Raw genomic sequence first — 23,172 nt, 5'->3', positions numbered from 1 at the left:
TCTTATAAAACTAAATATTTTAGAAGGTTTTCTAAAATCTTGAAATTGATTTTGCTATAATATTTGTGATTTGAAAAGTTATAAGAAAATAAGCTTAAAGACAAAATTTGCCATAAAATAAGTTTTATCATGTTTTAAATCAAAAATTTTCTAAATTTGCCCTTAAAGAAATATGCATATAATTTGCATGTATGCAGATTAATTTCGTGGCTTATTTTTTTCGAAACAGCCACATATCCTTAGGCTGTTTTGACATCATAATTGCTTGCATATGGAATGGTAAAGAAATTAACTACAAAAAAATACTTTATCTTTCTCATTATACAATGCATATGAAAATAGTTGTTTTTTTTTCTTTTTTTGGAACTCAAACTTCCTTTAAATATTCTGTGGATAGCATATTTTTTTTTTTAAATTTAACGCATAAGTCATATTATAAACATGCAATATTCCATCATATTCACTCACATCATGTGAAAATCTTTCAACACGAAAGTACAAAAATATAAAAGAATCGCAAAAATTTGTTTTAAATAAAAATATTAACTAGTAGTTAAATAAGGCCTTTTTAAGGTTACATCTTATAATTTTCGTTGTAGTTTTTAGAAGGCAAAATAATATCTAAAATAATAGTTAAAATGTAGTTTAAATTTTGGTTTATTAAGCGAATTTTCTTCATTATTTTTAAAAAAATTTGCCAAATTTTCCCTTCTATATATATTTTATAAAGATTAAACCTTTTCTTTAATCCTGCTTAAAGAAATCGTTAAATATATAAAAATCTGGACTTTGTTTTATATAATGTTTTAAAACCATTATCACACACACACCACCTTCCAAAAGTCAAACTGCAACTAAAAGAATATAAAAAATGTTGCGCAAAAAAATTATGATGGATCACCAATCAAGCAACACCATCACAATATATACTTTTTTTCTTATAATAATTTCTTGCAACAAAATATTATATTGGTTAAAATTACAAAAAAAATAAGCAGAAAAGTACTAAAAAATATGAGGCCAACCTGCATTTGCAACATCATATTCTCACAAAGTTTGTATATATTGCACAACAGCCACAAAACATACAAAGTCAATAATAATTTTAAGTTTTTTTAATATTTTATTTTAGCTGTTTAAATGATGGCATTAACCTTTTTTGTTGCAACTATCTTTTCTTTTTTTTGTGTGGTACGGGCTGCTGTATGTTGTGTTTTTTTTTTTTTTGGTTGCGGATTGCTTGGATTTTTATGGCGGATTTGTGTGATCCATTGCTTTATACTGTTGTGTTTTTTCGGGGGATTTTTAATGCGTTTGCTTATTGTTTGTTGCAAGAATGAAATAAAAAATATATATTTTTTTTATTTATTGAATTTTGCAGAACAAAATTTTTTCATTTTAAATGCAATTAGTTATAATGTTGTTTAAAGTTTTTGTGTTGAAAACTGTGTGTCTTGTTGTTGTTGTTGTTTTTTGGGGTATGAAACTTGATTTAAACCATTTCCGTTTGAGTTCCAGTGGGAACAGAAAATAATAATCCATAATTCTTTACAAGTTTGAAAATTAGCTCAAAACAGCCTTCTCTGAAAAATTTTAAGGTTTTTAACCTTTAAAGCTTATAATACATGAAGGGAAATGATCTTTACAACAGAGCTTTGATTCCAAACAATTATTGAGAGTACTACTTCAGTTATTATCACAACTTTTGCAAATGCAGCGATTTTAATTAGACTGATATCAATGGTTAGACATAAAAAATGAGAAAATTGTCATTTATCAAACTTCGATTAAGCTAACAAAATATTATACTTTAAAAAACAGATATTTGTCCTTTAAACATCTTTTTAAATTAATCACAATTAGTGACAAGAATTCCTCAATAATCTCTGGCTAATTTTTAATTTAAATTATATTTCTTTTTGAAAATCCACTTTAATAAACAACTTTAATAAAAATTAATGACATCTATTAGTCATTGCAAAAACATTGTTGCATTTTCCTTATAAAATTGTATTTTTTTTATTAATATTATTTAATATTATAGACATAAAATTGCAATATAATTTTTTGTTTAGAAAAAAAAAAAAACGCTAAGTCTCAAAATCTGTTTGTGGTTAATCTCTGTTCAACAAAAAACCAGTTCTACAATTATGGTAATAAATTTTCACCTTTAGCCAATAATTTTAATTCATTAAACACATTGTCTTTAACTGTCCTCCTTTATTAGCTGCCGTATTATGATAAATGATAAATCAATAAAAGGTCATTAAAATTTTATTAAAAAAATATTATTTTTATTTTATAATAATGAACCAAACTGTGTGGTGGAAAGAATAAAATAATAAAAACAAAATAAAATAAGACAATAAAATAATAAACAACTTATTAAGCAGTTTGTTTAGACAAGACGTTGTTATTGTTGTTGTTGTTGGCTGTAGTGTTTTTCTTTTAACAGCCAGTGTGGTCTAAACGTGCAGTGGCACAAAAGTTCACAGACGGATAGATGGACGGACAGTTTAGGCCAGACCAGGCGGTGGAGGATTGTTATTAAAGTGAAAACATGTAGAAGAACTTGTAGTGGAACAAAAATAAAATTATGAATTTAGAAGAGTCATTGTTTTTATTGTCATTTAAGCATGTTGTACGTGTCGTCTGTAAACACTTGAAATAACAAGCTTTAGCACCCATAAGTATGGAAACCAAGCCAAACAATCAACTACAGTGCTGAACAAAAGTTTCTAAAGAAAGTAGCTTTAAAGTTTAATTAAAATTTATCTAACCAGTTAGCTTAGCCAGTGTTTTAGGTATAATAAACATAAAAAATGCAGGTAATGTTTATGCTTCATAGTCATGTTTATTAAATATTACTCTAGTATGCCGAGTCGCAGGTTATTTAAAGTGTTGTGCAAAACTTCATGTCATTTCATATCACCACACACCATGTTTATTTGAAATTTCATTTAAATTAGTTTGAGTAGATTTTGTGTATGAGAGGAAGAAAAAAAAAACAAATATTTTCTTAACACTTTACTCCCCTAAAAAAAAGTAAACATACATATGTATGTTTTTATGTTTGATTGTTGATTTTATTTTTCAAAATTCAAATTGTGTTAAATGATAAATTCTTTTTACACAAATCAAGTCTTCCCTCCCGTACAAAATAATTTTTTTCTTTTGTTTATTTTAATTAAAACCAACAAAAATTAAGGCTGCAAATGAAAACTACTCAATAACATGCTCAATAAATAAATGTTAAACATGTGTGTGAATGAAGAATGAATACACTTATAAACGCAAGAATGACCGTAATGGCCAAAATATAAAATCAGTTCATTTGGAAAGAAACCAAAAAAAAAAAAAATGAAAACTTTGACTTTAAACAGATTTCCGGTCATGTAGTATAAAAAGAGTTCCATATAGAACCATTAAGAATTCTATATTTTCTTTTCAAATAAAAACACAAACGAATCGAACAATTTGTATATGATTGGTTGGTTGTGGTCATGATTGACAGCCGATTGGCATGATTTTATATAAATATACATACACACATTGTGTGTAAGTTTAATGATTTGTATAAGGTTTTTGAAAGTTTATTTATTTAAGAAAATATAAATGAAATTATTTTTTAAATAATCTTTAAAATAATTGCCTGCAGTTGAATTGTTTTGTTAAAGCATATAAAATTAAATGAATGAATATGAAATTGCTAAATGTTAATGAAATTTTAAATAAACTTAAAAGAAAATAATAAAGATTTTTTGAAAATTCTGTTAAATAATCATAAAGTTTATTAACAAAGAGCAAAATTAAATTAAACGATTACCAATTTATTGCTAATTTTTTATTAAATTTTAAAAAGCAAAATTTTGTTTCCTTTTAAAATGTGCTTAAGTATATTTTTTTTATTTTTTTTTTTTAAGATTTCCTTAAACTTTAAAAAACACTTTAAACCGTTTTTTTTTCTTTATCAAAAATCCCCACAACACCACTTGATATTAGAGCATAAACACTATATAAAGAAAACTAAAAAAAATACAAATTTCAAAAATCCATGATTAATGGATTTTTTTGTATATAAAAATAATCATCTTTAGAATTTACTATCTATCAAGTGGTTTTAAGACTGCACTTTAGCAGCACTTAAAGTTTTTGAAGCAAAAGAAAAAAAAACCGAAGACTAAAAATACAACATAATTTTTAAGATTGTAGTTCTTAAAACCATATAAGAAAATAACCAAAGATTATCAAATACACTACAAACATCTCCTCAACCCCACCAACTCCCCTTAGGTTAAAGCAACATTATATAAGTAAGAAAATAAAATAAAAAATGTTTTAAGAGCAAAATTAATCTTTTAGGCGTGTTGCTTATTGTTATAATAACGATGTGCAAAAGCCACTTGTAACATCATCTTAGGCAACATGATCATGATCATCAATGTAATGTTCAGGGGTTGCAAGTTTGAGGAAAACATTTTCAGTTAAAGTAATTTATGGTTTATTTGTAGAAAATATAGAATATGCAGCAAATCAAGTGTTTTTTTCAAGTGTATGATTTTATTACATCATTAAAAGTAACAAATTTAAAATAAATAAATTTTCATAAATTTTAATAATTTTAATGCTTGGAATTTAACATTTTTAGGCGGCCTTAAAGTAGGCAGTTACTATTATGTTTTTAAAGGCCTGAAAATAGTCTTTTAATTTATATTAATATAAAATGTTTTAAAAGATTAACCCCCGTACTTAGGTTTATTACGCACATTTTCCATACAAAATTCCTACAATAAACCATCAATAACTTTATAAATTATTTATGAATATGGGGGTAAATCTACTTTTTAGTTTAGGTTTAAAAAAGTAATTTTAAAATAAAACAAAAATGTATAACCTAAAAGTATGCTTTAAAATTAATGTTAAATTATTGTTACTTTAAGCCTTATAATAGGCTTTATATTTAGTTTTTTTTTTCTTACTTTCTGTGTGAAAAAAACCTATTCAAATTTATCACTCAATTATTAAAATTTTATTAAAATTATTTTTCATGTAAAATTAAACAAAATATAAAAAATACATGAAAATATGTGTTATTTAAACAAAAAACCACAGAAAAAAATTTGCCATGTAAAAACAACAAATTATGTGGCTTGAATTTAAAACAAATACAGCAGCAATTAATGCAAAAAAAAATATATAAAAATAAAAAACCTTATGAAAACCACAACGAATTAAAATGGTGTTTTCTATATACATATGCCATGATGTTTTTACCTATATACATTTTTTTTGTTAAACAAAAATTTATTATAAATATCATATAAAACCATAAATTAATCAAGAAAATTCAACAAAATGAAAACGCCTGAAAAGCTGCTTTAAAAAAATTTAATTAAAGCTACTGTGCGAAGGTCCAAAAAAAAAAAGAAATCAACCAGCATTATTTAAAAATATTTATGTATGTATTTTGTTAGTTATACTTTAATTTGGTAGTAGTTGTTGTTGTAAATATAAAGAAAATCTTATATTTTTTCGTCTCTTATAACAAGAAATAAAATCACAAAATTTACTGCAAATTGCTTTAGTTTGTTTTATTTCTCTACTATGTGCAGTTTTTGCAAGTTTCATAGTATTTTAGGGGGTTTGTGTGTGGAGGAGTTAGTGAAGAAAAAGAAAACCAAACTATAACATATCCATTTTTATATATTAAATTTTCTCATAATGTAGTCATATGCGAAGTATATGTTAAGAACATTTATTTGTGGTAAAATGCTTTTTTTTTTGGTCTTGCAAAGTCTAACTGTGTAAAACCGTCAAATAAATTGAAAATTTTCTTTAAATGGCAGGGAACAAAAAAAAAAAACTTCATAGAATTTTATAAAACAGTTTTACAGTAATTTAGATGCTTAAATTAGAGATTTTATTTATTAAAAATTAAAACAGAGTTTTTTTGCATTTTGTTAAGAGGACAAAATTTTAAGTAAATCTTAACTTAATGTCAAAAGTGATTTTATTAAATAATTTATATTATTTTTTTAGTTTCTTATATTTTTTATTTTGAAAAATTTATTTACATATTTTGTCATTTTTCCTTATTTATTTAGGCTGGAAATTTTTATCTTAAATAAACTTCCGTTTATTTATTGTTGAAAAAATTTCTTAAAAAAAATTAATTTAAATACAATACCACAACCATGCTGCTGTTTTACACATTTGAATTTTTTCAACATTTTCTTCAACTCATTTTAGTAAATAAATTTAATTTATATTTCAAAAAAAATATATATATTTGTTAAAAAAATAAATAAACAAGGAAAAACTATACAGATAAAACAAATAATAATTCAAATTTAAAATTCTTTTTCAAAAGATTTTAAACAATAGATAAAAATGATTTAACCAAGCAATAAACAACAAAAAAAGTTAAATAAAAGTGTTTAAATTAACCCAAAATTATGCATAAATATTAAATAATAAATAAATCTAAAGGCCCTCGGTATGTGTACAGTTCTGGTTTTAATGACAAATATTAATTTTGATCCCACCCAAACTGAATTATTAATTAAATGTATTATAGTTTTTTTTTTTTTTTGAGAACAATTGTTGAAGGTTTTGAGTTACTGCGTATGTATGGTAATTTTAGAAGTGTTTAACTATTTGTTTTTTTTTAACAAATTTCATGGGTTTTGATTTTGTTAAATAAATACCAACAAAGAAATCTAAACCCTAAATAAGTGGCAAGTAAATATTTGGATTAAATAAATTGAGAAATAGACTGAATGGTAAAAAAAAATAATTAAGAAAACTTACAGTACTGAGACAACTACTACATTACTAATGTTATGAATATGAGAGTTCAAGCTAAGGCAAGTCCAATTTATAATCGGCGTTATACGGTTGTATCGTAGTATGTCGTACTTTTTATTTTTGATTTTTTTTTAAATTTTATTTGAAAAATACAAAAAAACGACATCGGTTGCGAATTGGACAAATATTATTTTTCAACATTATTATAAAGTAGTATTTTTTATATATTAAAAAAACTATTTTTGCATATAAATACATAGTTGAAAATATTTGTTAAAATTTTTTGTTTAATTTTACTAATTAAATAAAATTTCTTTGTTTTATTTTTAGGCGATGCCAGCAACGCTAGTATAGGTAGCGGCGAGGGCACCGGCGAAGAGGATGACGATGCGAATGGCAAAAAGAACCAAAAGAAACGTGGCATTTTCCCAAAAGTAGCAACAAATATTTTAAGAGCGTGGCTATTTCAGCATTTAACAGTGAGTACAATTGCATATTTATATTTTCAATTAGTATTTTATTTTTTTATAAATATAAGCTATAGTCACAAAAACGCGCGCCATTTTATTTGGTCTCCCTCCCCATAAATATAAATAAAGTAAAACAAAAGTAAGAAAAAGCAGGCAGTAAGTCTATAAACTATAAAAACGACAGCCATATTAAATGTCGATAATTAACCGTTTAGTAGCCTATAATTATCAAAAAAAAAAAAAAAATACAGCCACAATACAATAATAATACATTCAGACAACAACAGAAAATTAAATAAAACTGAAACAAAAACCAGGCTTTACAAGAGCAGACGCAATAGTTGCAACCTAAACCAAAAAAGCCAAGACAGCCACCAACCAAATAAACTGAAACTAAAATAAGAGAAAAAAAAAACAGCAAAGAAGAAACAGTCAAGTTAGTCAGTCAGCCATCAAACAAAAATTTTTATATGAAAACGTAATAATACACACAAAAAGCAACAACAACAACGACAACAATTATAATAGCAACAAACAGAAATGGCAAACAAAAATAAAAAAAGCAAAAACATTGAAAACAAAACAAAAACTATAGTTGTTGTATGTTTAAAAGAAGTGGAAACTTAAATTGTGTGTTGCAGCCAGACACGACCTAAAACTTGTGTTGTTTTAAATGTTACTTTCTTGTTTTTGTTGTATTTGTTGTTATTATTGTTATATGTATAAATGTCGACATTGTGCAAATGAAACACTTTGTAAAATTACTTTATGGTTACTCGCGCAACCAACAACACATGGAACATATTATCAGCAGTAAAACAAAAAATAAAACCTATAATAATATTATATTCTTGCAACAAGAAGAAAAACTTAATAAAACAAAAAAAAAAAAAGGAAAAAGTAGGAGGGGAGTCTCTGTTGTAGTAGTTTTTTTTCTGTGTTATTTTCTTGTTCTCGTCTTTTGCATGTTTGTTTGACTGACTGAATGACAGACGCACATATTACGACTGACTTGCATATGTATAAACATTTGGAATCAGCCAGCTAGCAAAAGCAGAGTGCTAATGAAACAAAAGAGTGCAATATTGTAGAAAAAAAGGGTTAAGCTGATATGTTTTAAAATTATGTAGGAGGGTAGATAGAAATTCTAGTCTAGTTATTAAAATATTTTTAAAAAAGCTTTATGAAAATAAGCAAATTTTAGGAAAGAAACATTTTTACCAAAACTTTTGATAAAAAGCTTTTCGGAAAAAAGTTTTTATAAAAAGCTTTAAAAAAGCTAATTTTTAACAAAAAGCTTTTAAAAATGAGTATTTTTACCAAAAGCTTTTCCCAAAAAATTCCCAAAGCATTTCGCAAAAAATTAATTGTTAATAAAAGATTTTGAAAAAAGTATTATTAAAAAGTTTTAGAAAAAAGTTATTTTTTGTAAAAAGCTTTTGAAAAAGAAAATTTTTTAAAAGCTTTTAAGAGCACTTTCAATATAAAGCAATTATTTTCAAACCATATCAACCAAAATGTTTAGTACTCTTAACAAAGTATTGAACTTAAGCTTTTTTGCTATAATTTCTTAACCTTTAGGCAAATTTCTTAAATAATTATTAGTTTTTGCTTGTGGTTTATAATTTTAATCAGTTGTTTGTTGTTGTAGTTGTTGCTGTTTTTACGTTCGTCTTAAATATAAACCATAATGGCTGACGCCTTTAAGGCCGCCTATTTTTAAAATAACATGTGCATATTTTGACGACGTTGTTGTTGTTGCTGGCTGTTATTATTGTTTTTGCTCGCTATTTAACACCATCATGCATTTTCCGTGTTGATGATGTTGTAGTAGTTGTTGTTGTTGTTGCTATTGTTGTAGTTTTATATATACATATAATTTTTTTGCTTTCATACTTGGCTGTTTTTAATTTTAATGTACATACAACAACAAAAGCAATAATGTACGTACAACAAAAAAATGTCTACAAAACAATTTGCGCATGGCGACGTTAACATTTGTTGGCTGCACAAACACACATCTATACAAAACAGTCCAACAAATAAACAAACATTTTTACATACACTTTCTTACAAACAAATATGTATAAATTGCAGTGTGTGTAAAATGAAATAAAATAAAAATATTGCAGACAACACGTTCCAGCAAAATGTTAAACTTGTCATGACAACCTTCTACTACTAATACTACTTCTACTACTGACTGCCAGCCTGCCACCACCACCAACATCAACAACAACAATTATGCCCCCTTACTCTGTTTTCCTTTACAAATTTATTTATTACATTTTAAAGTATTATTAAAAAGAAAAATGAGGCAAGTAGTAAGAAAAAAATATATATTGTGAAAATTGTTACTTTATATTTTTCACCAAGTTTAAATAAACAATTTATTTATTTATTGTAGTTTATGGTATTTTTATTTTCTTTGTGGTTAAAAAAATAAAAAAATTCAAACTAATGTCTCTAACTTACACCCCTGATAACAGGCCAACGACAAATATCATCTTTATGCCAAAGAAATATACACTTGCAAAATTTTAACTTTAATTTGTAAATTTTTATGTTAGAGCAGTCGTTAAGTAAAAGAATTTATACTTGATTTTAAGAAGAAATTTAGGAAAATTTTGATATTTTTTGAAAGAGATATTTTGGAGATTTTTTTGATAAGTTTGGGAATTTGAAAATACTTAAAAATTCTTAACAAGAGAATATTAGAATTTATTAATTTTCTAACATTTTTTATTAAATTTTTGAAAAGGCAATTTTGAGAATTTTTTTTTTTACAAATTGAGAATTTTAAAAATTGCATAAAAAACTTTAACTTCAAAATGTTTTCTAAAATTTCCTCCAAGATCTAATACCTTAAGATAGCTTGTTTTAGAAACAATTATTATTTCTGTTGTTTTTATTGTTGTCTGCTTGCAACATGTGTATGATGATTGTTCTTACCATGTTGTTGCCTTATTCGTTTTTTTGTTTGTATTCTTAATGCAAGTGAAATTATTTTACAGTTTATGTGCAAATTTTGTTGTTGCTTTAGTAGTTGTTGTTTTTTTGGTTTAAGGCGTGACAGTAATTAATTATTTTGTTGTATGGTAAATTAATACATGAAATGGACTTTGTCTCAAAATGACATTCATATGCATTTCACACCATGTTTTTTACAAAAAAAAAAATAAAAAAAAAGAAATACTTTTTTCAAAAAAAAAAAAAAAACGCTAAAGAGTTTAGAGATGTGTTTTAAAAGATATAAAATTTAAACAAATGAATGATAAAGAATAAGAATGAAGTTATTTGGGGAAGAATAAAAGCTTAATTGATTTAAAGAATTTGTTAAGAATAATAATTTGCGTTGCAATAAAGTTAAAGAATATGGGAAATTGTTTTGCTATGTAAAAGAAAACATAAAAAAATTGTGTTTTTGGCAATTTTTTCATTAATTTTATTTCCTTGAAAGCTAAAAATTTAAATGTTTTTTTCAAAAAAAGAAAAAAAACCAACCACTTTTATTTAATATTATAATCACTGACCGGAAATAAATTCTATTTGTTATGCTTCATTTATGATGCAAAAACTCTTAAGCAACCACCACACAAGTTCAATCATGATTTCCTTAAACCATAAAAAAACACAACTAAATAACTTAAGATAAGCAAAAAGGATATTTGAAGTAAAGTCAATAGTTATATAGTATAGAAAAAGGTTTCTTAAAAGTTTTTATAATAAAATTTTATATTTTTGTTTATCCGTTTTTGACCAAATAGCAGCTTAACCAAACTTGACCAGCAAATTAACATTTGAAAGTATTACTAAAGATTAAAGGATATTTTTATGTACATAACATTTTATTTCTAAACTACAAGTTTAGAAGGTAATTCTTTATTAAGATTTGAATCTTTAGAGTAAAGTTTGTTTAAGAAAATAAAATTTTATTTTGTAATAACAGAGAGAAATTTTTGGGGTTTTTCGTTGCTGTTTTTAACTTGACATTTTAGTTTTTTTTTAATTATTTAAAAAACTTTGACAGTGATGTATTACTTTAGACATTTTGTTTACTTCAAGCAAAAATTTGTGCATTATGAAAAGTTTATTTCTCCCAACAACAATAACTTAAGCAGCTTTTGGTTAAACAAATAACAGCAAAAGTAAAATATTTGTTTTTATACAATTTTTTTGTTTTGCCAGCCTTCAATTTCAAGTGTTGATATCTCTATAAAGCCAAAACCTCTCTAGTATTGCTGTGGCCGTTGCCGTTTGCTAGTAGAAATGATGTGTGGTGTTTATAGCCAATAGCGAGCTGAACACACAGTTTTGCGTATCGTTTCATAATGAAAATAAAATAAAAAAAAACCAACAGCAGCAACAGCAACAGCCACCATAACAAATATGGCTGGCTAAATATTGTAGCAAAAGCAATCAGCCAGTCAGCCAGCCACCAAAGCAAATCTCCACCTCCTACCATAAAAATAATAATAATAAAAATATAAAAAATCAGTCAGAAAAACAGCAATAAAACTACAGACTTAAACTAATACACACAGATAGGTACTCACTAATACTTATGCTTTAACTTTACCAGCCACCAGAGCTAATAAAGCATTTTATATGATATTTACTTTAAAATTAAAATTTATATATAAAAAAATACAAAATAAATAAAATTGTTTGTTTAAATTGGTTTTTATTTATTTACTAAACATCTATATATCTAGACATAAACCTAGTAGCTGGTTTTGTGTTTATAACTACTTTTTAAAAAGATCTTATCTGTTTTTATTTTACTTTTGTCTTGTCCTGGGTTTAATGAATATTATAAAGTGGAAAAACTTGGAGTACAAAGTTTAACAACACATTAAGATTTTACATTTTTTTTAATTTGAAAGAAAATAATTGATTAAAGTTTTTTATTTAAAGCCAATTATTAGTGGCCTTCTAAGAATTTCTATATTTAAAGTATAATTTTGTTCAAAAACACTTGGAGAAAATTTGCATAGAAAATGACAAATAAATACTTTATAACTTAGGTATTACTTTATGAAAATGTTGGTGATTAAAAAGTAATTATTTGTGGAAAATTTATGGCATTAAATTTAAATAAAAAATTTTTTTTTATAAAAGCTTGATTGTGAAATCTTTAAAATATAATTCTATTCAATTTTTTAATTTTAATTATTGCTTCATTAAGAAATTTCTTGTTAATGGGCAAATGTTCCAAAAATTTTTAAATCAATTTTATACACTACTTTATACAATACTTGTTGGGTTTTTATTTTCTTTTTATTGAAACCATTGTTTTTGTTTTCTAAAATTGTTTTTAAATCAAAAATTTTTTACAATAATTCTTTTCCTAACAAATCCTTTTTCTTTAACAAAAAAAAAAAAAAACGGATGTCAGTATTTAATTACTATTATGTTAAACCCCTTTTTAACACATTTCGCTTAAAAACAAGGAGACTTTTAATTTAACAAATCAAACCTAAAGCCGGGCACGAGCCAGCCATTCCAATTTCAACATCCGGCAGCTGCTTAACAAATACAAAAACATATCCTAACTTCCTTTTGATTTGATTTTTTTTAGCAAAAGTTTTAAATAATTGTTTAAAAATAAATTTCAATTTAACTAGACAACAAAAAAAAAAAAAAAACTTTTTTATAATTTATGAAAACATGACTTTTAATAGAATACAACAACTACCACTACTAATACTACAGCCAATAAATGTATTTTACACATACTTTTCATATATTTTATATATTTAACAAGCATCAATGGTTATTAGAGTCTCTAACAAAGCTTTCAAATAAAAAGTCAGGGAAAAATAAACCACAACATGCTACAAACTAAAAGAAGACCTATGACAATTTATGGTTTATTTTTATTCTTAGGGAAAAGAAAATGCAACTCCAACTTCTAGCAAATGTTAAAACTATAATAGAAAAGGGAGTAAATAAATATGGGTGGGTTTCTGTTGTTGTTGTTTTTTGAAAACAAATATAATATGCAGATATATGTTTAAAATATGCACATATGTATGTATATACCACAAACTATGTGTCTAAACAGGATAACAAGAAAATGCATTAGACAAGGAAAACTTACCAACATGCATTTGTAGTTATATACATACGTACATTCATAAGTATGTACATAAGTATATACACAGTTTAAGGATCACTGCAGACTTTTGTTAAAAATTTCAATTTCAACATATTTTCCAACTAAAATATATTCTATATTGAACAAAATTCAATATTATTATTGTATTGTAAATGTTATATGTTTGTTTGTTTAGATTGCATTAGATGTCCTTGTTAGTAGAACATGATTTTGCATAAGAAAACGGTAAATTTCACGCAACAAATGACACTTACGACAGATACCAACAAATACCAATACTTAAATGAAAACTGTAAATACTGCTGTTACTCTACAGTACCTTTATAAGCAAGCTGACATGTCTGTAGCTATTGTAAATGTCCTGTAGGTGTTGTTTAGCTTTATGTATGTATATATACCAAAGGTAGTTATTGTTAATATGTCTGATTTGTTGTTGTTGCAGTTACAAACATTATTTGGCAAAAAATAATATTGATTATTTAACAAAATTGCATTTTATTGTTTTGTATTGTCATTTATTTGTTGGATAAAGGACCTTTTCGTATTGCAAAGTCTGCTTGCCTTGCACAATTTGCAAAACTTTAAATGTTATTTTGGAGAAATGTCAATGTTATAAGGCGTGTTTTTTTTCAAATATTGTTTTGCAAACAATAAATTTTATGTTTTCCAAAGACAAACATTTCAATTGTATTATTTTGTTATAGAAATGAGTAATTTTCATCATTTAATGCATTATTCCATTGGGGAGTTTTCTTAACATGTGCCAGTAAAGACAATATTTAATTAAAATTGTTTGCTTAAAATGTATTAAGTTCGTTATTAACCTTAAGGCTTGAAAAAGGATATAAATTATAGTTTTTCAAACAAATTAATAGCTTTTGAATGGTAGTAAAGATGAAAATTAGAATTTAGTTTTTTTTATTAAGTTTTTTTAAACCTGCCCTAATGTAGGCTTTATTTTATAGAAAATAGTTGAAAATTTATAGAAAACTAAAACAAAAAAATAAAATTAAATTTATTAAAATGTTTAATAGACAATTTTAATTTTTAATTTACCCTCTCAGCATTAACATTTCTTTAAAATTTTATTGTTAGTTCAATCAGTCTAAATAAAAGGATTCTAAGAATCGATAAAACCTTAAACAAAAAAATATATTAAAATCATTGAAAAAAAATTTTGATTGTAAGTATATCTTCTCAGCACAAACAAATTTTAAAAATTAAATTTTTAGTTTAATCAGCCTAAAAGTATGCTTGTTAGAACAACTTTTAAAATGAAAGTGTTTTAGGAAGTAATGGGAACCAATCTATAAAAAATTCTTAAAAACTTGCCACTATTTGTAGCAATATTCTGAAATAAATTAATTTCTAACAATTTTATAATAACGCTAAAAGTATGCCTCCTTTTTAAAGAGAAAATATGAATATATTTCAATAGATAAACTAATACATATCCTTTTATTTTTATATACACATGTATATTTCTCTTAAATTTTAAAGAGTTAAAGGTATAAATATTAATATTTTTAATTAAATAAAATTATCTTTTAAAAACTCTTAATATTTACATTTTTTTAAATTAATGAACTTGTAATAATCATGTTACTTTATCTAAAACTATTATGTTTTAAAGAATTTTTCTAAAAATTAACTAGTTAATCATTAAATAAATAAAAGCTACTGTTTGCTTCCAAAACTATACAATCAATAAAAAACTCAAAAACGCACAAAAAAAAATATTTTCAGTAAGCGCCACAAAACTGCATTATATTAACACAAAATATTTGTTTAAACAGTATTACAAAAGTTTACAGCAAATAAGTAGTAAAAAAGATTAGATTAACTTAAAAAAAATAAGAAAATAAAACCACTAGACTGGAATTTCTACAAAAGTATGTAATTGTTTGATTAAAAAAAATGGGCGCACTCTCCGCTAGATATTGCATTTCAAGTACCAAATACTCCATATTAAATACATTACTTTTTTTCTTTCAATATTTATTTGTTTCAATTTTCCATCATATCATACTTATTGCTAGTTAAAAAACTATAAGGGATTTGTTTAGAAATTATAGTTGCTGTTTGATTTTTGATATGATTTCCAAATCCCTTGAAATGTTTGTTTACATATTGACGCCACTCTGGCGGCTAGCTAGACATGTTTGAGTTTTATTTTAGATTTTTTTTGTTCATTCTGTTTCACTTCGAAAATTTATGAGGGAGGGCTAACTAAACAAATACTTTTGGAATTTTGGAGTGCAATATGCAGTTTCTGGCCTTTTCCCCCTTTTAGAGATTATCAGCTAAACGAAATCAGTAAGCTAGGAAAACAAAATTTAGGACATTTTGAGTGTGTAAAAAGTGAGATAATATATTTTTGGAGATATTAGATTACTTAGATTAGTGGCGTTAGTGTTTTTTGTTGATTGTTAATTTTTATTTAATTTATATGTTTTGTTGTTATTGTTTGTATATTAAATAAAAAACGAATTTGTTTAGATAAACTACCTGTCATTTATAAATGAATATGTGCGCAAGGTTTTGGGGAAAATTAAATGATTGATGATTTTTTTTTATAGTTGGTTGGTTTGCTTATAAAATAGGAGATAATGTGCTACTTATATTATTTATTTTTTATATATTTAATATATAATATATTTTATAGTTTATTAATATTTGGTGTTGTTTTGTTTTTTTCATTTTAGCATCCCTACCCCTCCGAAGATCAGAAAAAACAATTGGCACAAGATACCGGCCTTACGATACTGCAAGTAAACAATTGGTAAGTTAAAGAATATATTAAAAAAACATATGGAAAATAAGCATAGTAATTTAAAAGCCTAAAAGTAGGCTAAATTTTTTCTTTATAAAAGCAACTTAAAGTTTGCTTTTTATTTCCCAGCCTATTTCTTCATTAAAGCTTTAACTTTGAAAGATTATCTTCTTTTAAAAATTAAATATTTTAAAAAATTTCAAGGCTTTTTCCCAAAATTCTGCTTTATTGTTTGTAATAACAAAAAAAAAAAATGATTTGCAAAAAAATGTATTTTTTTTAAATACTGGCAAAAATTTTCTTTATATTTTTTTCGGTTTCATTTGTTCTTAATATGTACACCAAAAATGTACTAAAAAAACAACAATCTTCGAGCATTAACCTCAATTTGTAGCCAACAATAATAAGTTTTTTTTTCTTTGTAAATTGCAACTAACTAAAGTTTGCAATAACAGCAAAAGCAAAGAGAAAAAACTATCAACAACCTTAAAAAAATAATGTTTGTTTGCCAAGAAATTGTTAGTTTTTGCTGGTTTTTCATAAATAACAACCCAGAAAAGTTATAATAACAACAACTAGAACAACGACATCTACAAAAAATAACTATATTTTGTATTAAACATCTTAAATAAACACAAAAAAAAAATAACAACCACAGAATCATGGTTACAAAAATCGACAAAAAAATCTTAAATCAGGTTGATTTTATTTTTTGTTATAATGATATTTTTGCTGCTTTTGTTTGAAGTTGTTGTTGTTGTTGTTCTTATTGCTTTTTGCAACATTATGATTTTGTCAACCATCATCATCATCTCTACTCATGGTTGTTATTGTTATAGTTGTTTGTTTGTTTGTTGCAAATAAAAATATACAATTGTCGGCATTTTCGACTTTTATCCAAGTCTAAGGCAGTGGCACAAAACTAGCAGCAAATATAATAAAAATTGCAAAAAAAAAAAATAACAACGAAAAACAAAGAACAAGAAAAAAACTTATTATTTTTTATGGTTGTTGTTGTTGTTGGTGTGTTACAGTAAGCTTCAGTTCTTTGAGAAGCAAGAAACTACGAGTGGAAAAAAGAGATGTTATAAATCATTTTATAAATTATTTATGAAATAAACATTTATGGGATTATAAGCCTAATTATGATTTGTTAAAAACGGATTTTATATTTATAATACAACAATAATTTCTTATTAAATGTTTTTGTTATTTTTTGTTGCATTGTTCTCAAGTTTTATTTTTGTCATGTAGTTATACTGATTTTCATTTTGTTTTTTTTTTTCTCTTTGTTACAGGTTCATTAATGCGAGACGAAGAATTGTACAGCCAATGATTGATCAATCAAATCGTGCAGGTAATTATATGAATTAAATATTAATGTTAAATATTGCAAAAGAAATGGGAAATGTTTTGTAGTAAAAAACAATAGTTCGAAACTTGATATAAGATAAAATATTTTTGAGAAAATTTATTGATTTTTTTAATATTTTTTTTTTCGTTCTTACAGTCTACACCCCCCATGCTGGTCCCTCCGGCTATGGTCATGATCCCATGGGCTATATGATGGACAGTCAAGCCCATATGATGCATCGTCCTCCAGGTGATCCTGGTTTCCATCAAGCATATCCTCATTATCCCCACGCTGCTGAATACTATGGACAACATTTGTAATCAAGTTTAGCAATAAAATCTCATTAAAAAAAAAGATAAACAAAAATACAACCGCAAATAAAAAACCAACAACTAATACAAAAGAAAAAGTTGGAATGATAGAAAAAATCTTCTGTATATTTATATAGCAAGAGCGAGAGAAAAAAGGGAGACCAAAACCAAAATCTTAGAACAAATATATAAGTCCTAAATAAAACAACACAACAGCAGCAGTAGTAACAACAATTTACAAAATAGCAACTAAGCAACAGCACTAGGGCAAAGGATACAAAATTTATATTGCTGTTTTTCTATTTATTTTCTAATTTATCAAGAAAACGTCAAATACCGGATATACGTAAAAAATTTTAAACTTTTTAAAAAGCTTTAAACATAAATCCCCCACAAAACAAACATCAATAAAGAATTTATTTCAAAATTTAAAAGCGGTTAAAGGCTTTCAAAATTATGGCAAATAAAGGTGAGCAATTTATTTGAACATTTTTTTTCAGTTAACTTTTTTTCAAATGTTAACAATTTTTTCTTTATTTTAAAGCAAATTAACATTTTAATGCAAAATTTACTAATTTTTTGTAATTTGTTTCTTTTTATTTTTCATTTTAGAACTTCTTCAATCACCTAGTGTTTTATGGAAATTTCTTTATAACAAAATTTACTAAAAATTCTATAAAAATCTTTTTTTAAGAGATTTTTCGCAACTCCAACTGTTTTTTTAAATTTATGTTGAATTTAACTTTAAAAACTACAACACAGCGAATTTAATTTTTGAAAAAACTACACTTTTTTGTTATTACTAATTAAAGGAAATTCTGTAATTACCTATAAATGTTTAAACTTTAATTTAATATTAAACTAAACAAAAAGAAGAAATGATCTCCTTATTTAAAAGCCCCAGAGCTGAACATTAATTGCAAAGAGAAGCCGACAAAAAAAAATTGATAAGAAATATGTTGCAAAAAAAGAAAGGAAATAAATATATAAATAATTAAAACAAATTCCGAATATAAAATTTGAATTCAAATCTACTTAAAAAAAAAACAAACAAAGAATTTAGTTAAACAAAAAGAATTGAAGAAAAAAAAACTGAAAAAATTTACATAAACAAAACTTAAATTAATATTTATCATTATAAGGCAAACAAAAACATACATATGTATACATAATTTAATAAATTAATTATAAAATAAAACAAAAAAATATAATAAAAAAAACATTTTTAGTAAAAATCTTAAAAAAAACACAAACACAATCCAAAATACACACTCTAAACCAACCAATAAATACACACACACATTTATACAACAAACATGTATACCAATTGTAAATGTAAAAAGTTTTTAATTATAATCACCTAAATAATTAAACAAAAAACATTAATATTTAATAATTAATAATTATAAAAAATTATGTTAAAGAGAAAAACAAACCTAAAATCTATAAAAAATGTAATAGAAAAATGCTTCATTTAAATTTTAGTTAAAACAACAACACTTAAAAAAAAACGGAATTTAAAAAGAAAAAAATTTAAGCCAATTTATTTAACAACTAAAATTGAATTTGCTTTTTGAAAACAACTTCCTTTATAAAGAAGTTTGTTTTCTTTTTTAAGGAGTTCTTATTAAAATTATCCGTTTCTATTTTATCTCCCTCTATACTCTGTGTAAATTATTTCATTTTAAAAAATATTTCTTTTAAGTTAAATAAATTTAACAACAACCAACAAAATGCTTTATTATTATATTTTATTATATAAATAATTATTTTAAAAAATTTCATTTAAATTAAAAACTTATTAAAAAAAATCCTTAAGCTTTTCTTTAAATCATAAAAAATTGTTTTGTTTTATTTTGTTTTTTCGAAAGTAGCGAGTATTATTAATTTGTTTTTTTTTTCTTTTTTAATTTTTCATTTCTTTTAAATCCCTGTCTTATTTTTTAAATAGTTTTATTATCTCTTTTATTTTTTAATTATTATAAAACAATTAATTTTAATCACTATAAATATTAATTATAAAGCAGCTGCATATAGTTTTAATTATATTAAAATATAAAAATAATTAATTAAACAAAAAAAGAAAAACAAGTGTATTTTTATTTTAATATTATTCTTATTATTATTTTTAATTTTAATGATTATTATTATTAATATGAATGATTATTTTTTGAATGAATGAAAAAAAAATGATTTAAGTGGAAAAAACTATTATAAAAAATAATAATTATTTACAAAAAAATATAAAAAACAACTTTATGCGTTTTTATTTTCTTTGGTTTGAAATTATGGTTTTCTGAACAATTTTTGGTTTTGTTTAGGTTTTTTATTAAAATTTCGCTTTAGTTTAATGAAATTTTTAATTTAATTATTGTTTGAAATTTCAGTTAAAATATTTAGTATCACATTTGTTTTTTTAAGTAATTGGACTTAAATTTGGAATTTTTTGGAATTCAATATTGAACGATTTGAATACAAATACCGACTGTTTCTTAACATTCTACTGATTGACAATTAAAAAATACTCAAAAGGCTGGAAATGTTTTGAATTTGAATTCCAGCTTCTATGATGTTTAATTGAAAAATTCCTATGCTATGTATAGATAAAATGTTTCGTAATATAATTCGAGCATCTTTATTACAATTTTATCTTAAATGATTAGTGCGGCCATGAGTTATATTATCAAAACTGTCATTTGTTTTTTACAATGCTTAGATGACATGATAAGCCGATTAGGATTAAAAAAAGTTGCAAACTCGGTTTTGAAGTTTTTGAAAGAATATCCGACATTCATGGCGATGAGAAATTTATTTCAACAAGTAAATAAGTTGAGATCAGTTAATTCATTTATTTCAAGAACCCTTGCCCTATTATATGAAGTATTACAACTAGAACTATTACCGATCACCAAACAAGTGGTCACGAGAATGCGCTACACACAAAGACTAATGTAACTTATACACGATTGTTAGATCATTTAACTTAGCAGATCTGACAATGTGTTGACAATGTACTAACAATGAAAAATTAGTAGCACAGGTAGATGGTCAGACGATTGTAAGAAAAACTTACAATTTCATTGCCGGACAATTTGCCTGACAATACAATTATCTGCCAAAAAAGAAAACTGTCAGTTTACACTGTTGTCAGATTGTTGTTTGGCAAAAGTTGACAGTTCTTATTGTAGGTGCATATGTTCTTTTTATTTACAGTGTGCCAATAGCAAAAATTATCTGACAATGGTTGCATTTCCGAATGCATTACAATAAAATATGTTAGACACGATTGTTAGATGTATGACAATACTAATTTTTTACCAAATACTGGCAGAACTTCTTCTAACAACGTTGCAAGACAAAAATTTTAAGTTCACACTGTTGTTAGACTTTTGCTGAATATTTTTTCTGCCAATTTTGAAACATATGACAACAGTGTCAGATCTAATCATGACATCGTTTTGGATGCATAAGGTATTAAGCTATCAAATTTTTTTATAATAGAGTGGGATTTGGAATCATATACTAACTATTTTCAATTAATTAAACGTGGTAAAGAAATTACGTAAGACTATCTTAAGGATTTGAAAAAAAACCTAATGTGAAAATTAACTGACCAGTAATTAAAATTGAAAAAAAAAAAATCCAATTGGAACATTAAAGTAACGATAGCGCCATCTATTGCCAATTTAATGTTTAACATTTCGTTAGTTGAATATCAATTGAACAATTTTTATTAGCATTAAAGGTATTTTTATTAATCGGTATTCAATCTAGATCTAAAAAAATGGAAATTCTCTTAAAATTTTTAAAAATTTGTTCGTTATAAGTGAATATATGTTTTTGATGATCCTAAACACAAAACTGGTTTGACTCAAGTATGTTTTATTTTTTAAAAAGCATTTGTTTAAATTTTATATAATTTATTATTTTATTTAGCTTTACGATTTTGAAGAATTTTGGTTTCATTAATATATTTAAAATATCATTTTAATTTTGAATATTTTTTTTTCACTAAAGCAGCTTCTTGAACTGAATTTATTTGTAAAAAGCAAGGCAAATGAGGCATAAGCCTACTTTTTACAAAATAAACCCAAACGATATACGTAAATTTAAAATGCTAAATTTAAATAAGTTTTTAATTTACAATAACAAAAAAACATATTTATAGACATTATTTTCCAAAACAAAAATATATTAAAAAAAGTACCTAAAAGCTTTTTCAAAATAAATATATAATTTCAAAAAAAAAACTATTTTCGAAATTTAAAAAAAACAATCACTTTAAAACTAAAAAAACCCAACAAAATGTATACGACTTTTTAAAAAGAAAAACTTTAAATAAAATAATTTTAAAATGTAAAATAAGCTTAAATTATATAAAAATATTTTAATGTACAGTGCGCCTTAATAAAAAAAACCCAAAAATCATTAATAATAACTAAAAAGAAAATGTATACGAATTAATTTGAAATTAAAAAAAGAAAAACTGTTAAACAATTTATAATTTAAAAACCAAATCAATTTTTATTTAAAAAAAAAAGAACCAATTTAAGTGAAAAAGCATGGAAAAGACAAGAAAAAATGCATGTGATTTTAAGAATGTTTTTAGGTTTTGCCAAGAAAGGAATAATTAGATAATGTAATGAAATTGATCTTATTTTTAAATAATTTTCTTTTAAGTTAACAACATAAACAAATTTTTGGTATTGTGATTTTTTAAAAAATTAATTATAAAAAAAAGTATACGCAAAAATTTATAATATAAATTCAAAAAATAACATTTGTAAATATTAATATTATATAATACACGTTTAAATGCAATATACAAATTTAAATCTGAAAAATAAGAAAATATGGTTCTTTAGTATTTGAAATATACTAATACAACATTAAATAGTTTTTTATTAGCACTTTAAAAAAATTAATATAAAATGTGTAAAATAATTCATCATTTACAAAGAAAAAAAATAATAACAAAAAATAAATTTAAATAAAGAATGAATGATTGTATGACCGGGAGTTTAGCAATGTTTTAAAGGTTTATAAAATTATTACATATAGAAAGTTATAATAAATTCTAAAATCCCTTAAATAAGCTCTTAATAAAAAGATAACAAAAAGTATACTTAATGACTAAGAAGAAAATAAACAAAAAATAAAATTTAAATTATTTTTAAATTAATTATATGTGCGTGTATATTTATATGAATTATTTTATAGTAATATTATATTCTTTTTTTTAGTATATAATTATAAAAAGTATGTATTAAATATTATAAAGAAAGAAAAAAAACATAAACTTAAAACTTATCATAATTTCATTACCAAAAGATAAA

General features: G+C 24.0%; 1 protein-coding gene across 2 annotated transcripts in view; it reads left to right on the top strand.

The window, feature by feature from the left end:
* Positions 1-18,894, top strand: part of LOC111676085 (homeobox protein homothorax) — a 145,239-nt gene extending 126,345 nt beyond the window's left edge. For both annotated transcript variants that reach the window (XM_023436970.2, XM_046948171.1), the window contains exons 11-15: positions 7,138-7,286; positions 16,104-16,180; positions 17,470-17,528; positions 17,682-18,305; positions 18,449-18,894. In XM_023436970.2, the coding sequence (XP_023292738.1) occupies positions 7,138-7,286; positions 16,104-16,180; positions 17,470-17,528; positions 17,682-17,845 (449 nt within the window). In that variant the 3' untranslated portion in view covers positions 17,846-18,305; positions 18,449-18,894. The remainder of the gene's footprint in view (positions 1-7,137; positions 7,287-16,103; positions 16,181-17,469; positions 17,529-17,681; positions 18,306-18,448) is intronic.
* The last annotated feature ends 4,278 nt before the right edge of the window (positions 18,895-23,172 follow it).

The sequence above is a fragment of the Lucilia cuprina genome, chromosome 4 (assembly GCF_022045245.1).
Source record: "Lucilia cuprina isolate Lc7/37 chromosome 4, ASM2204524v1, whole genome shotgun sequence".
NCBI lineage: Eukaryota > Metazoa > Arthropoda > Insecta > Diptera > Calliphoridae > Lucilia > Lucilia cuprina.
The sequence above is the reverse complement of the archived record's forward strand: the minus strand, read 5'-3'. Positions and strand labels throughout refer to the sequence as shown.